This window comes from Ooceraea biroi, chromosome 2, assembly GCF_003672135.1.
Source record: "Ooceraea biroi isolate clonal line C1 chromosome 2, Obir_v5.4, whole genome shotgun sequence".
Lineage (NCBI taxonomy): Eukaryota > Metazoa > Arthropoda > Insecta > Hymenoptera > Formicidae > Ooceraea > Ooceraea biroi.
In genome coordinates this window covers 3,812,849-3,829,083 of record NC_039507.1, presented here as the reverse complement: position 1 = coordinate 3,829,083, position 16,235 = coordinate 3,812,849, and the positions used below count along the sequence as shown (strand labels likewise).

The following is a 16,235-nucleotide window of genomic DNA, read 5'->3' as shown; positions in this document are numbered from 1 at the left end:
CAAAAATAAATATAAAACTGTACATAGCGCTTTTTCAAAAGCGAATTTTTAAAAGCTTTTGTTCTATCCAATCATTTTTTATTTATTTTACGAACGGTATCAGGCCATTCACCGGTACGACGTAATTTCTTGCCACGTATGCGCAAGCCACAAATATTTATAGTTAAATGGAGAATGGGTTTGCGAAGCTTGAATTATGTACACATTTATATTTATGATATGCCCATTCGTTTGATGTATTCGGTGGCAGGTTGGAATATTTTTAACTGGTCTCTTGCAGAATAGCCGCCGGCAGTATTTTACGCTCTGTAATATTCTGTATTTATACACATATATGTAATAAATTCATTTGCTGCTAATGGTACGGTTCAATTTATCTTACGTCAGTGTCACCACAGAGAATAATACGCGTATAGTGCCATTGTACTTAATCCTGATAATTAAATGACTTTGTTACTGAAAGAAAGGAATGCTGTTAAAAAATAAAATGAAAATGCTGCAATGTTTCTATATTTTTATTACATTTTATTTTATCTGTAATAAAGATAATTATTGATTTCTAACAAAAAAGTTATATATATTTTATATTTGTTTTTGTAAGGCTGTGTTGCATACATGTGTAAGTAATTGTTATTCGTCTTATGTGAATCACATATTACATAATATTTTACGTTTCACATAACGTAAAACGAAGATTGCAATTGATAACTCATACAATGTTCTCTTTTCAAAGCAGATAGATTTATAAAAATCCTGTGACTAATATTCAGTATCTTCATCTTCGACTTTTGTTGTAATAAATCTCATTTTTATATTCTTGTATTTAAATTAAAATGTTTCTATAAAAATTCTTGCACTTGAAATTTTACATAAATTTGTCATTTTATTCTTTACATATCTGTATCTTTTTATTATCTCAATATATTGGGTCATTAAGTATGAAACTTTACAAATGTAAAAGCGCCATCTTTAACATTTGTTATCTCAAATTTGGCGCCAGACGTCAGTATCAGGTTAGGTTAGTGTGATAGATGTATGTTCGCTCTTCAAATGTCATATTTGTTTGTTCAAATATCTTCATTAGTTTTATTGGTGGATTCTTTTTTATAGAACTATGGAAAAGTTCAAAATTCGTGTGATTTATGAATATGAGTTCCGCCGTGGAACCACAGTGTCGGAGACAGCTCGTAATATCAACGCTGTATTTGGTGAAGGTTCAACTACTAAAGCAACGGTGGGCAATTGGTTCAAAAACTTCAGAGATGGAGATTTCAGCCTCGCTAATGAGCCACGTGGAAGACCAAAGACGAAGGTGGATAATGATCACTTGAGAGCCGTAGTAGAGTCCGATCCATCTCAAAGTACACGTGAATTGGCATCGATATTCAATGTTTCCATACCCACCATATTGGTTCATTTAGCTGCAATTGGTAAGATAAAGAAGTTGGACAAATGGGTCCCGCACGAATTGACCGATGCGCAGCAGGCGCAACGTCTAGAGGCTTCCCTTTCTTTGCTTTCCCGTCACAAAAATGGATCTTTTTTGAATCGAATTGTGACCTGCGATGAGAAGTGGATACTCTACGACAATCGTAAACGCTCACATCAGTGGTTGAACGCTGATGAACCACCGAGACATCACGCGAAACCCAACATTACACAGAAGAAGCTTATGGTGACTGTTTGGTGGTCCAGGTCAGATGTTATCTACTACAACTTTATGAAACCTGGTACATCGATAACGGCTGAAGTATATTGCAAGCAACTGGACGAAATGATGCAACAACTTGCTATTAAACAACCGAAATTGGTCAATCGGTCAATGCCAATGCTGTTGCATGATAATGCTCGACCGCACACTGCACGACTGACCGTGGCAAAGCTACAAGAGTTGGAATTGGAAACTTTCCGTCATCCACCATGTTCACCAGATATATCACCTACCGACTATCACTTCTTCCGGAATTTGGACAACTTCTTGGTGGGAAAATTCTTCAATTCTCAACAGGCAGTCGAAACAGCCTTCCGCGACTTCATCGATTCCCGTACTCTTGGCTTTTATAGTAGAGGCATAGACCAACTACCACTAAAATGGCAGAAGTGTGTAGATAACATGGGCGCATACTTCGATTGAAAATAAATCATGTCCATGTGCCAAAAAATGCAAAAGTTTATGTTCTATTTATAAAGTTTCATACTTAATGACCCAATATGTATAATATACAATTAATATTATATTAAAGAGAGAAAACAGTAAAGAGAAGATTCTTTGTATCACTCTATGTTATTTAAATGTTTATATGAAAGCAGATTGTGCAATTGTAATGCATGTTTCGAGCCCTTGTTTCACCAAAATACATATTCTATTTTTATCTATAAAAAGGATGAATATTCTCGGTTTAAGACGATTATTTTCTTACTTCTTTACGCTTTATCATCTTTTAACTTGCGCACATACAATTTTTGCATTTTGATCTATTATTCTTATCCTCATCAGAAATGTAATAACTCATTTATGAATTAATGACTTATTTATGAAAATAGAATCTGTAACATGCAGGTTTAGATTATACAAAGAAAAGAATAGATGAAATTTTTTAATTAATATTTTACATCATCATGTATCATGTAATAAAAACAAAATATTAAATAAAATATATACAAACAAAAATATTTCACAGTTATCATTGCTTTCGTAATGTCAATTATTAGTTGTAAATCAGCGTATGCAAATTTAAATTAATTCTGCAATAAATTTTATGTGTTTTTATGTTATATTTTATTTTATGTATTTATATGTCATATATTTATCTATAAATGAAAAATAATAAATGCCAAATTTTTTATGTATGATAATAACACATGCAATTGCAGCTGAAAGTTTATATTACAAAAATTTCAAAAAAGCAAGTTTAATTTCTTTTAGATATGTTTCAATCTTTCTCTCTTAACCAAGACTCTGATCGAGAGTTTCGTTATTTAAGCCGATTAAAAAGTTAAGTTTCGGGTTTTAATCCCTCTTGTAAAAAAGGTGCATGAGTCAAGCTTAAAAATTAATAATTGACTGAACACAGGGATAATGTACCGAACGTATTTCGCTAGATTGAAAGAAAGTAATCTTAGGTACGTGTGAATTTACTTGCTGACGGTTTTCTCTATCGTGTGAGGAGGATTCGCTCCATCGTCGTAAATCGGATCGAACGCAATGAATTATCGAGACAGAATGCCGATGTCCGGTCTCATCGTCTAATGACGCTTCTCGTAGCCGAGAGACGTATGCACATCTAATGAAAGCTATCGACAGTCTATAATCGTCGCGTAATGGGGTCCATCGTCGCCGACACGTTAACGACCCTCAGCAAATTGGGCTCGTTAGCGCAATGCAACCACGGACATTATGCGCGTTCGCTAGTACAAAGCTCAAGCGCGCGCGCGCGCGTTCACTCGCATGCTGCCACCCCGTCTTGATTTCAGATCACGTACCGTGCGCCAAGTGGAACGACAACGATACGGTTTATCGACAACGTGACTATGTCTCTTCTTTCGGGGTCTATATCCCGGAAACGTAGATCATAAGACGGAAAATTGCCTCCTCCCTCTTCTCCTCTTCCTCTCCGCTGCTCACAAATTGCTAACAAAAATTAAGCGGAGGATTCCGAAGGTTCCGGTATGTGCTTCGCCACGTTTATATCTATTATACCTGTCGATGCACATTTTCTGCCACCTGTTTTTTTTTTCGCTGGAGACTTGTGCGAGAAACTCATACATACAGCTGAGAATACGCAGTTTTAACTGTTATCAGAAAATTCGCGTTTTCCCGTCAGGGGCCCTTTTATTATCAAACCACCTGCGCTGGCCCGAAATTCCTATCAGATCATGATAACGCGGTCGCGCGGATACGGGGTGGATAAATTATTAGCGCCACGCACCGACGTGACGGGATTTACAATGCCGCCTCGTGTCTGTGTACTATATATGCATGTCGCACGCTCGTTAGTCCGAGACGATCGCGATTTATTTTTAACCGTCCGTTCCTGCACATCACAGGCTCTTTATTCGCATATTTCGATATTTTAATAATTTAACGCTTTCGTGGAATTTTGCGGAACATGATTGGCAGGAAGCTCTTTGACGAGTCGCCGATACGTCATCTGAAGTTTCACGGAATGTTAAATATGCGCGTGCTCGTGACGCTTATTGTCATTTACATGTGCAATATTTGTATGTTAATGGAATACTTGTGGAACAAAGGCAGTCGCGCGCAATAATATCTCACTCACGTGTTTTACAGATGTCGAGGAACTGCTGGGCAAACCGGTGCAGACCGAACTCGCAGCCGAGACTGGACTTGACGTGGCGTTGGATGCACTCATTGATCTGGCGAACGGTAAACCGTAATGAAAATATGGAAAAAGGATGTCAGAAGGATTTGACACGCGATTGCAGAATATCAATATCGCTTAACGAAGGCAATTTTTGAGATTGTTCTTATCAGTTTTATGATGTACAACTACGGACAATCATGATACTGGGATTTCGCATTTTGCGGCCGTGTATAATAAGCAATCACACTGGATAGATAAACGCTCTTCCAACTTATTACTGGATCCCTGGCGGTAATATCCACACATACGCAATGAATATTCCTGTGAGAATATTCCGTGCCAATATTGTAGCTCGTTTGTTAGAGTGGGAAGGTGGCGGTACGCCGGAATGTTTGCATATTCATAAACGCAATATCTACACATCGTACTGGTCCTACGTATATTAATTTATGCGTCGAATTGTACGTTTCGCTTGGAGAAGCGACCACGTCGCTCACTCACCGACTCGCGAACATCGCGCGTGGTCATAAATTTCACTGCCGTGATTTCATCATATTCGGCGACCTACAGAACACTGCACTACGCCATTCGCTCGATACTTAACGTTCCAGTGGAGCAAAAGTCGTGTTGCACGTGCTACGCAGACCGCATAAAATTTAATTGCTGTTAACGCTAGCGTAAATTAATCATCTTCGTAGGGAAAGCGAAAAGCACTAAATTAAATTTCGAGTTAAATCCATCTTGGAGGTATCTTTGCTACTGATTATTATCAGATCGGCAGTGAGAATATTTTCTCACTGCCGATCTCGAATATCTAGTAGTGTCTGGTTAGACGAGCGTGTATAATTAATACATCTGCACATACGCAAACGTTACTTTGGGGACCGCAAATTTGCCCGACGTCACGGATGGTTTAAGTTGTTTCTGCTAAGGTTATTCGGTCTTCAAGTGAACTCCTCGACGTTAAGTGACCTACTCGACCTAGAGTGTCACTTAGTCACGGTACTAAGTTAGTAACAGTATACTAACTAGATTAGCAGGCACTACCGCAACTGCGAGCCTTTTGCTCTTGCTATCTCCTTTCGAGCAACCTCTCGCGTAATCGCTACACGTGTATCATACATAGTGGTTAGTTGTCTTAACTTAGTTGTCCATACCGGGTGTACCGAAATGATCTTCTCATAACATATGCCGTTTACTTACTGCCTGTCGAAACCACAAAAGATCAAGCCGTTTCTCGAGATATGTAAATTAAGAGTCATTGTTCCTGCTGAAAACGTTTGTCGCTGAGAGGTCTTGATTAACAAGTTTTATTTACAACTTGTTGTGAAGAGAAACTGAATAAACATGTAAAAAGTATATGGCAACAAATTATATTCCTAAAAAAATTGCAAATAGATGAAATAAATCACGGACGGAGTAAATAACGGACTACTGATATAAACTGCGCCAACATAAACAAATGAAACAGAATCGTACCACCGCCCGAAACTTTTAATTGGGGAAAATTTCATTGATTAAATCATTGTTTTATATATAAAATATTTTATATCACTCCTTTCTCTTGCACATATTTTTCAATTACGTTTTAAACACGCAAAGTATTGCAATTATAAATTCGCAGCACACGCCATATACTTCGTCTAGAGACGTAGCCTTAGGGCACGACTCGAGTGCCGTTTTCCCCAACTGTGTGCGTTCGCAGTGAATTAATTCAAGTAACGAAAACCTGTTACAGTAGCAAGTGCTTGGAGACACGGGACGCTATCGCTATCGTGTATTCCCCATCAGTGCAGACGAAGTGTAATATGTAAATGGCGAGCAACGGCGTCTTATAAATTGCTTCGTTACACCGCGCGTTATTACTTTCAATCATCGGAGCTAATAGTTTGATAGCTTATCTGAGCCACCAGTATGTCGAAAGTTTGTTTTGGGGGTATTAACGCTATCAATTTGGATTATTATCAGACACGCAGATGAAGATAAATGAAAATAGTTATATTCACACATACAATTATGGAGAAATTTTACTCTTGTTAGTGATATAAAAAATCTCGTATCTTTCGTAAAGTTATGCATAATTTATTTATGCAAGTTTTTATTATTTTTTAACGAACAAGTATCGCATGTCCAATATTCCTTCCGAATGGAAATCGAAAGAGACATGATTCCGATGGATTCGATTTTCACGCTGTAAACTTAAGTGACTTCCGTGATCGGTTTTCAAAGGTGTTCGACGTAGGCGAGGAATGCACGATATACGGATCGGACACACGCCGTTAATGGTATCGTATTGCACGTTTCAGCGACGCAGGAGTTATCTAGTAGGGCTGAATCTTTGCTCAAGGAGGGTGAGAGGGCTCACAAACTCGGATTGGAATTGAGTAGGGAAACGGACGAGATACGGCGCGACTTGGAAGGTGCGGTGAGAGCATGCTCGGGTCCAGATCGTTCTCTTTGTGCTGTCATTGACTCTTCGGGGATTCGGCTGGATCTGCGGATAGAACGGGTGAGCAAACTTTACGATTGACGGCCGTTTGGTCAGACGTGTTCTCGGTTTCGCTCGACGGAATAAACGGTCTGACTCTCAGCGGCATTTTTATTACGATCGTGCGTGGATATTTCATTTATATGACGCTACAAAATTTATTTAAATAAATACAGATAGACGGACGAAACATACTAAATCGGGCAATTCAGGGAACAGTTAAAACTGTAGTGGCTAGCATTTATTTGATTTATCTATTATAACGATGTTTACTTTCCATTATCTCCTGGAATTTTAATTAAAGTTTCGCTCAACGTTCATATTTTCAGTTATTTTTCCGTATCTATATTGCTCTTAACAAACTTTCATTTTCCTCTGTGTGCTTATATCATATTTGTTGCTATATCATTTAATTATTTTTGAAATGTAATCGTTAGCTATACAGTCGTTATTTTTATCTCTTGCGTAGCTTTATCTCTTGCGTAGCTTTTTATCTATCTATATTTTAAGTAAAAACTTCAGTAAAAAATAAAAAACTTGTTTTTATTTTGCAGTAAGTTTTATTTTACAGTAGAGAACTTAGCTTCGCGCGATCTATCGATTGAAATTTTTTATTCAGAAACTATTGACATTCTCATATCTTCCGATAAAATAAAGCTTTAAAACAGCTGAAGAATCTGTTATTAAAATTTCATACGCTTATTTAGACTACCCTTTCTAAGATATACGTTCCCTTGCAGTTGCTGCAAGACGATCGTCTGTTGCGTCTACGAAATGCCAGCCGGGAAAATCTGACGGAAGCAGGACGCCAAGCTCGTGGAGAGTATCTGCACGTACCGCATCACATCAGCCGCACCACGCTGGATGCTCGTAACCGTAGGTAGAATATTCATGAGGTTTCCATTCTTCGAATTAATGTTATATCGGGGAAAGTTGCAAGAAAAAGAGAGGAAGGCGCAGACGAAAATCCGCATTCTCAATAGCGAGCCTTCTTCGATACCAGCCAGTTGCAACGAAGCGTGCCTTCGAGAGGTCAGGCGAATGTGGAACTCTGCAGAATTTAGTTGAGCGTGTAACTACTTGGCTGAGGATATCGGTGGATCGGCGTGGCAGCTCGAGGGGGTTGGTACGGACAAGGGAGGAAGGAGAGATGTCTGTGCTATAGCGTCAGAAAACTTTCCTGGCATTGACGCCACGTATCACGACATACGTTACGGCACGCGTGGCGCAAGACGTCACGTTGAAATCGCGGTGACACTTGCGCGCGGGAACTTCGTCGAAGAAAGCTGAATTAGTCCCATCATCAGCAGGTTTCCCTAGATGCTGTATGCGAGATGACGGGAGAGCTAAGCGGAATGAATGGCTCTCAGCGACCCCCCTGTAAAAGTAAAGAATGACGCGAATAATTGCCGTTTCAAACAACTCGCTAATTTACACACACACGAACACGTATATGCAGCACAGTGTGCGCACTTTAGACTTCTCACATTTGGTCGACGCGTGCTGTTTAATTAATTAACCCGAGGTAGATCTGGAAGTAGACAGAAACTTCGTTGCGCTAATCGTTCTCGCACGCAGCGCTGATTACCTAATGTTTCATTTTAATTTGTCTTAATTCTGTAATACTTTTCTGTAATAATTTACAATCTGTCACAAGTTCGCTTGAATTTCTATTAACTCTCATATTGTTACGTTACGAAGTATCCGCCAGTTAATTTCGCAGGAATACAGATTCAGTTAACTCGTGGAATAATTTCTATCACGATGCAAATTCGGGCGGCAATCGGGAAGAACGCAATCCACGGCCGTGAACAATGCCCAGGAAAATGAAAGGGACGCGGAAGGTACGATGAACCCACGCCGCGATTAAACTGTCGCAAATGCCAATAAATCTCGCTCTAGTTCGATGCTACGCGCAATGCATCTTGCACCTTTCGATTACCCTAAAGCAAGCAAACGAGGGAAGATCTAAAGGAGTTTCGAAGAAATAAATCCGATGGATTTTGTAGCACGAGAATTACTTCAGCCACAAATGCAGGTATATACGAATACGTATACTTCTTCTAGGATTACAGTGCATGTTCTCGTGATGCAAACATTAATATCAGCTTTGTATAACTTTCGCAGAGAAATAACGATAATAAGTTGATTTAGATTGTAAATGAAACAAAAGAAAGAGAATAGATGCATTATAGATGTTTTATAAAGAATCATAGTTATGTCACTGTTTATGACAAATGTTTGGAACATCTCTTGTCTATAATCTATATATCCTTGATTACATATCTTGCAGTAATGTGTTTTGAAGCATAACTTTAATAACAAAAATGTGTTTAAAGCGTAACTTTAAAGGAAAATAAACAAACCAGATTGCATTTTATCTCGAACGAAGCTAGGGAAACATAAACTTGTTAGTTTTGTGAAATTGCATTCTGATGTCTCGATAATTAAAACTTTGTGGATAAATGTGACTAAAAGAGTAATAAAAGTTCAACAACTATATTCTCTATCATTCACATATTAAGAAAATTTGTTCCTACGTATAATTCCTAATCGTATTACACAAGATTAGAATTTATTAGATATTTTTTGGTACCTTTTAATTATTCTTACATTGTATAAAATAATATTTCTGTTTTTCCCAGAGTTTATCAAGAGTATATTCTATCTCAGATTCAAAGTCTTCCAAACTGTTGACAGTTTCTAAGAAATATGCGATACAAAACGCACATAAATTTCCAGCATGAAATATCCTGAATATACATTTGCGCAATGGATCATTTCCAAATGTAGAATTATTCCAAAGAACTGTCAGAATAAATAACTGTCAAAACGAAAACTGAGTCATTACGATATTCTATCTATTCTCAAAGCAATATTTACAAAATATTTAAACATATTTAATTACATGTGCCAACAATACATAACATAATATCACATAATAATGATTATTTAATGATTATTTAAAAGTGTTCGAAGATTTTATATGAATATTCGTTTATATACATACATATATATATTAGTTTCTCCAACTCGTTTATGCGTTTGAAATTACACAAATTATTAAGCACATTACACACAAGCACACGCTGACCTTTAATGAAAAGAAGCTCTCAGAATTTAGGCGCGCTATTACATCACAACAGCTCATTGCAAAATTCCACTACATCCTTCCTTGCTCTTTGCAGGGAATCGTTTAGCACAGAATGTCACGTTTCTCAAAAGTGGTTTTGCACACCCTTTCCGCTCCTTTTCCATGTCATACCATATAAACGATATTTCGTCACGGACCGGGGGAAACGCGTCAGCGTTTCTGCCTCAGAGTGCGATGAGTACAAGATCAACGACGAAAAGGGAGAGTCAGGGGGCTTTATCCTTAATAGACAAACGAAATGCGGTAAATGCTTCGAGCAAACATCTCCATGGATCCAGCGATCTTGTTATATATCTCCCCCGAGGCACCCGTATAAACTTTCACGATGGGATCGGTTGATTGATGCTGAGAAAGTCACGCACCGACGGCCTGTCGTGTCGGGCTACATCACGGACCTGTTCTACTTACTGTTTCTTGGACGCCGATATGTGTACTTTGTAACATTAGCGGGATAAGCTTAAACAAGAATTCGAAAATATGAATTTTTTATAGTATATTACATAAACATATGATTACATTTTTCGCGCAATTAGTATTATATTTCATAATAGCTATAAGTAATCAATCATGATTCACTTTTAATGTAATATAGATATTTAAAGATACGAGGATATTACGAGCGATATAGAAAAGTATTCGACAGGAAAATTATAAATATGTTTAGTTTGTTTACTTTTTTTTATTTTTCTGGTTACTTTATGCTCAGTTTTTATTGATATGTTCTGGTCTATCTTTTATAGTTTTATTATCATAAATCTTTTATTATAGCTGCTAGTTCTATGTCAAATTCATATCTGCGATAGATTCCAGAATATGCTATCAAAATACATATATAATGCACCGAATTGACATCGCATATATTCTCCGATAGGTGATACATAGATTTTGCAACAAAAACGTAATATATCAATTGACACTGCAGGACGTTTACGTTATCGACTAACGAATTTATTTTCCCGAGTAAACGAAGTTATTTTTCCGAGTAATGGAACATAAGAACATGAAAGAAATTATTAATAAAGAATATTGAAATATATCCATGAGGAAGAATATATATCTATGGGATGATGGATGCTACGGCGCTAGAATACCGATGAACCAAAGCGGCGAACTTGTACTCCTGTCGACTTCTCTTAACTCGCCATCGACCAATAAAGCTTGTCCCCCGTCGCCATCCATCGATAGACAGATCCGATAGAGAGGTGACGGTCGGCGTCTAATGCGAAATCCATATCGCGTTTAATATTACTCAGCAAAAAAAAGGGTCGCAAAAAATTTGTAAAGGTTCGTCCCATTACCGAGATGATAAAGTGGAACAAGCCCGGCGTTCACCGATCAGATTGTTGCTAAGTAGTTTTCACGTTTCTGCGCGTTCGCGACGGAAACTATTATTGCTAGAAAAATTTCTTATTAAACTAGTCTGTCCGGCACGATGGAGATCGGTCGAGCGGCTTTCGCGCGGAATTAATAAAGGGCACCTATGTAATTCTTCTGATATATTGATGATACATTACAATTCCGGTTTGCTGTCCTTATCCATTGCATTTGATTAAATTAATAATTATTCTTTATAATTATTTGGATTTGGTTAAATGAAAACTGCTGCACAAGAAACTTCATTTATTGCAAAAAACTGCGATTGAACAATGAAATATGATCTTGTAGGCGAATGAAAAAATATTGTTGAATTATCTCGAGAACCTTACTGTATTTTGCGCTGTCTTAGTTGCAAATAAAATTATATTGACATCTCTTCCTAACGTTAAGAACTACTTCTAACTAGCTTTAGAATGTGTCTTTCTCTCTATATCAAAATATTCTTTTCCGATATGTGACTAATACTGAGTAGCGAAGAATTGTGAAATTATAAGAGCGTGAAAAATATTTTCGCAGAGATGCGGCGCGAGATCAATGCAGCACGTGCTAGAATTGTCGATCAAACGCGCAGCGTGGAGACGAACAATTTTGAGCTCTCAAAGCAGCTGGATTCAGCGAGAAGCATCACGGATTACGCTGTACCTCATGTCATCGCTTTCGAGCGTATCAGGTGGATCGTCGGTATAGGTACACAGAATTTTTCAAGATTACATTGAATATTTTCCGTTATTCACCGCGTCTGTGCTGATATTTGGAAAACGATCGCAGGAATCGTGAAAAGCATCTTCAAGTGAACGAAGAATTTAAGAAGAATTTAAAAATTTAACTTGATAATAGAAAAACTAAATATGGAAAATTTTCGTAAGCATTGGGATAATTTAAACCGAGATTACTGCTATTTTTCTAGTGTAGAAGTAGTTTCGAGAGAAATTAAATAATTTTACCCCTTATTTACTAAAAATGATTCAGGATTTAATTCGGTATTTTTTGGTTGCATGTGACATTGATTGTTTTGATAAATAATACATTGAAAAATAATACATTTTTATTTATGATATCTACAGCTACTGCTCTATGCGTTTTGCCAATTTTTTCGTTATTGGTTGGAGCTTTATCTTGTCGCTGCGGATCATCTGAAAATAAAGTGCGTCCGACTCTTCTATGGTAAGTGTTATGTTTATATACAATTTTTAAATTACAATAGAAGCACAATAAAGTGAGTTTCTAAGATATCTTTCAGTTGAATATCGTTTTTTACTTACCGTCGAAGTGAAGTATTATATTGAAGAAGAGAACGATATTATATCATTAATACCAGCTTTTATAATTCGATGAATGCATTACTTTTACAAAAATTTTGCAAGTTATTACAAAATAACTACACCTAATACATATTCTTTTCAGTATACTACAGTTTCGTATGATACAATCTTTTTACCTCCTTATTATATTATGTCAGTTATTTATCCGAAAAAAGCAAAAAAATTGCACCAAGCTTTATCATGAGTGCAATATTGCTCGGAAGACGTTTCTCTATAGGTTCTCTTTATGAATAAGCAATATATATTACTTCCGTATTTTATACTTTAATATTTAATATTTTCTTCATTATTTTAAATTCTTGCTCATGATCTCTTATTATATTAATAAAATGATGTCTTATTATATTAATAAAATAATAATGATAATAATTTATGTTATTTATGTAATAATAATATGTTTAACATTTTATAATATACATAATAATATATAGATAAAACATAAGCGTGTATACGTAACACATATCTTTATTAAACAATTCGTAAAATACATATTATGTATGTACATGTATATAATTTTCTATCAAATTTTAGTTAAAATTTATTGAAATATTAAGCGACAAATGAGTATAATTACAAATAATATTTAATAACATTAAATATCATAAATATTTTCATCATTATCAAATATTATATCATATAAGATATTTATTTTTATTATCGAAATATAATATTTATAATATAAAAATTGAAAGAACAGTTGCATTATATCAAATGTAATGTAAATATATTTAATACTATATTTACTATACTACATTTATACATTAGATTTACTATGTTATTACTACATGTATTACATGTAGTAAATTAATATTTCGTAAGCTCTGTGATGGTGCAAAGAGCTCAATCGAAAATAATATAGTATTTGGCAATAGATCCAGATGTATCGCGACAGACTGAGTGTATCGATTGGATTTCAGTGGTGTGCTTACCAGTTGTTTCATCTCAATTGCACTATGGATAGTGTTGATCGTCGCTTTGGGCATTTCCAGCCATATGGAGATGTTGATATGTCGACCGCTTTACGATCCTAACTACCATACTATGGAAACCATATTGGAAACCCGAGCTTTCTTAAGAAGAAGGCTCACAGTTCCTCTCAAAGAGCTCTTTGAGTAAGCCACAGTACTATAATCAATCTTTACACGGATATTATATTTCATTTCAGTATAGACATAGAGACACAGAGTGAACTTGAAATTATGTGCATGGAAATAATATTAAATGTATATTTGACAAATTTTTTTTAATCAATAACGTGTAATTTTACACTTTTAAATACTAAAAATTATCTTCAAATTATTTTCGAATATTAAAATTATCTTTTCGTTATGTATCTCATTATTATATTTTAAGCATAGATTTATTTAAAAATTTTTAAATACTATATTGTTCTTGTTTAAATACTGTGTAAAACAAGTGATAGAAATATACATACACTGACAAGTACGTCTATTAGATTTTATTTAATATGTAATTTTAATTATAATTTTTTACATATAATTTTATAAAATAAAAGTTTTAACTAATATTTTAAATAAAATATTTTCCGACACAAATTTTTTATTCGTAAAAATGTGTTATAGTTTGAATGCAAAATATATCTTTTTTATTAGATTTACCTCAGGTTGTAATATAAAAATTATTACCAGTATTATTTTATATAACAATATATGGCTATGGTTTTCAGCAATAGTATATATTTGCAGAAAATGTCGAAACAACGAGGCAGCTTACCCCGCCTTCGGGCTAGAAAATGTAATAAAACTAGAACATTTGACTGCGCATTGGACATGGCCAGGCTTGTCCAGCATAATTTCAAATATTAAAATTAACTTGAAGGGTTTGCAAATACTAACGCCGAATCTACAGCAACATCTTCAGGATCTCTTATACGCTTGCAGCTTGAATCTCACGGCGCACAGAACCACGGTACCTGCTACGTTCGTAATGTTACATCGCTCCAACTTTTCATTTTCATAATCTCCCAAATAAAAAGCGTGAAAATAAAAGCGCAGAGGCTTTACTAGCATTGTTATTCAGAACTGATTGTCTTTTAATTATTAAATAATTTAATAAAATTTTAAATAAAATAAACATTATTAAATTAAAGTTCATATTAACAAATAATAAATTTTTTATTATTATGTTAGCACATTACTTAATTCGACAATGTACTTTGCACGAAGAAATAACTCAATATTGATTCCTATTTTTTTATTAGCGCTTTCTATTCTTCTTCAGATTCAAGGATCAATTCTGAATAAGGACCTGAATACGATGTCCGTCCAGCTAGATAATATATTCCGTCAGCTGCATGATCGGAATATCGCCAGGGAGTTACAAAGCATTGGAATAGCAATGCGGGATCTGACGCTGCGGCGCGTGAAGCCGCTGATGAAATTACAGGACGACTTGGTGTATCACCTTGCCGTTCTAGAGTTACAGATACAACCTCTTTTACGTCAAGTCAACCAGTCGATCTCCCACCTGAGGACTATACAATATTACATAGATCATCAAGGCGATAAAATTGCTCAACTAGTGAGTGCAATATATTTCGACAGACCATCGTAGATTATAAAAATTACAATTTTTGTATATAATGTAAGATTGTAAGTGTATCGTTAAATATGCATAAAACAAAAGGTATTATGGTGGATTCTTGAAATATATATGTATTGTTAATTATTTGCAGAAAATAAAGTCGTACGTAGACCGACTGGCGAATTACCTGGACCAATGGCGGGCTCATGTACTCTCCGAAACGGGTACGGGAGTATTCAGGTGTCGACCTTTGTGGGACGTTCTAGATGGATTAAGACACTTACTGTGTGGCCACATTTTAAGTCCTCTCGTATGTATAATTAAATATAAAGCAAGAAATGTTTAATAATTAAATTTGAGATATTAGATGCATGCATAAGTTTTAGTCCTTTCTCATCACTTTGGAAAAAAGTTATTTAAAACTGAACTGCATTTATATTCTTTTACAGTTTTAGAGTGTTGACGTTAAAAGCATATTTAAAACGTCATATATCACGAACGATTGTTCTTTATATGTTATGAAAATAAAGCGAGAAAAGGCAAAAATGCATGCATACATAATAATTAATGAAATATTATGTCACATATTTCGACAAAGCTTTTTATGTTTCAATATGTAGAATGGTTTCTGGTTCGCTACGTTCATATGTACAGTCGTCATGATTGCCAGTACACCAACAGCTCATGTTTTATCGCTGGTGTACAAAAAGCTTCATTTCGCGCAAGATGTTATCCTATTGCCAACGAGAACGTAAGTATTGTATTTGTAATTATTTGGTAAATTCGATTAAAATTTGTATATTTGTGAAATAAATACGGATAAAATAGATACAGATTGCAAAAAAATAAAAATATTTTTCTTTCTAGGGAAAGTATTGACACAACCGAGTCATGGCAAACACCGGAGTAAGTATATATCGGATTATAATATTTTGTCGTTTTGTATTTAGACTGTAATAATGTGACATCGGAAACTTTTATTTTATCAATAAAATCTTATTCACAATTGTATAATTACATTTTTT

At 35.4% G+C, this 16,235-nt stretch overlaps 1 protein-coding gene across 1 annotated transcript in view; it reads left to right on the top strand.

Annotated features, from left to right (window-relative positions):
- The window catches only part of LOC105285028 (prominin-1-A), a 32,163-nt gene that overhangs the window by 15,611 nt on the left and 317 nt on the right, over positions 1 to 16,235 (top strand). The window contains exons 7-17 of the mRNA XM_020033492.1: positions 4,292 to 4,387; positions 6,632 to 6,834; positions 7,554 to 7,689; positions 11,861 to 12,031; positions 12,409 to 12,508; positions 13,584 to 13,778; positions 14,373 to 14,595; positions 14,908 to 15,207; positions 15,362 to 15,520; positions 15,831 to 15,961; positions 16,078 to 16,116. Of these exons, the coding sequence (XP_019889051.1) occupies positions 4,292 to 4,387; positions 6,632 to 6,834; positions 7,554 to 7,689; positions 11,861 to 12,031; positions 12,409 to 12,508; positions 13,584 to 13,778; positions 14,373 to 14,595; positions 14,908 to 15,207; positions 15,362 to 15,520; positions 15,831 to 15,961; positions 16,078 to 16,116 (1,753 nt within the window). The remainder of the gene's footprint in view (positions 1 to 4,291; positions 4,388 to 6,631; positions 6,835 to 7,553; positions 7,690 to 11,860; positions 12,032 to 12,408; positions 12,509 to 13,583; positions 13,779 to 14,372; positions 14,596 to 14,907; positions 15,208 to 15,361; positions 15,521 to 15,830; positions 15,962 to 16,077; positions 16,117 to 16,235) is intronic.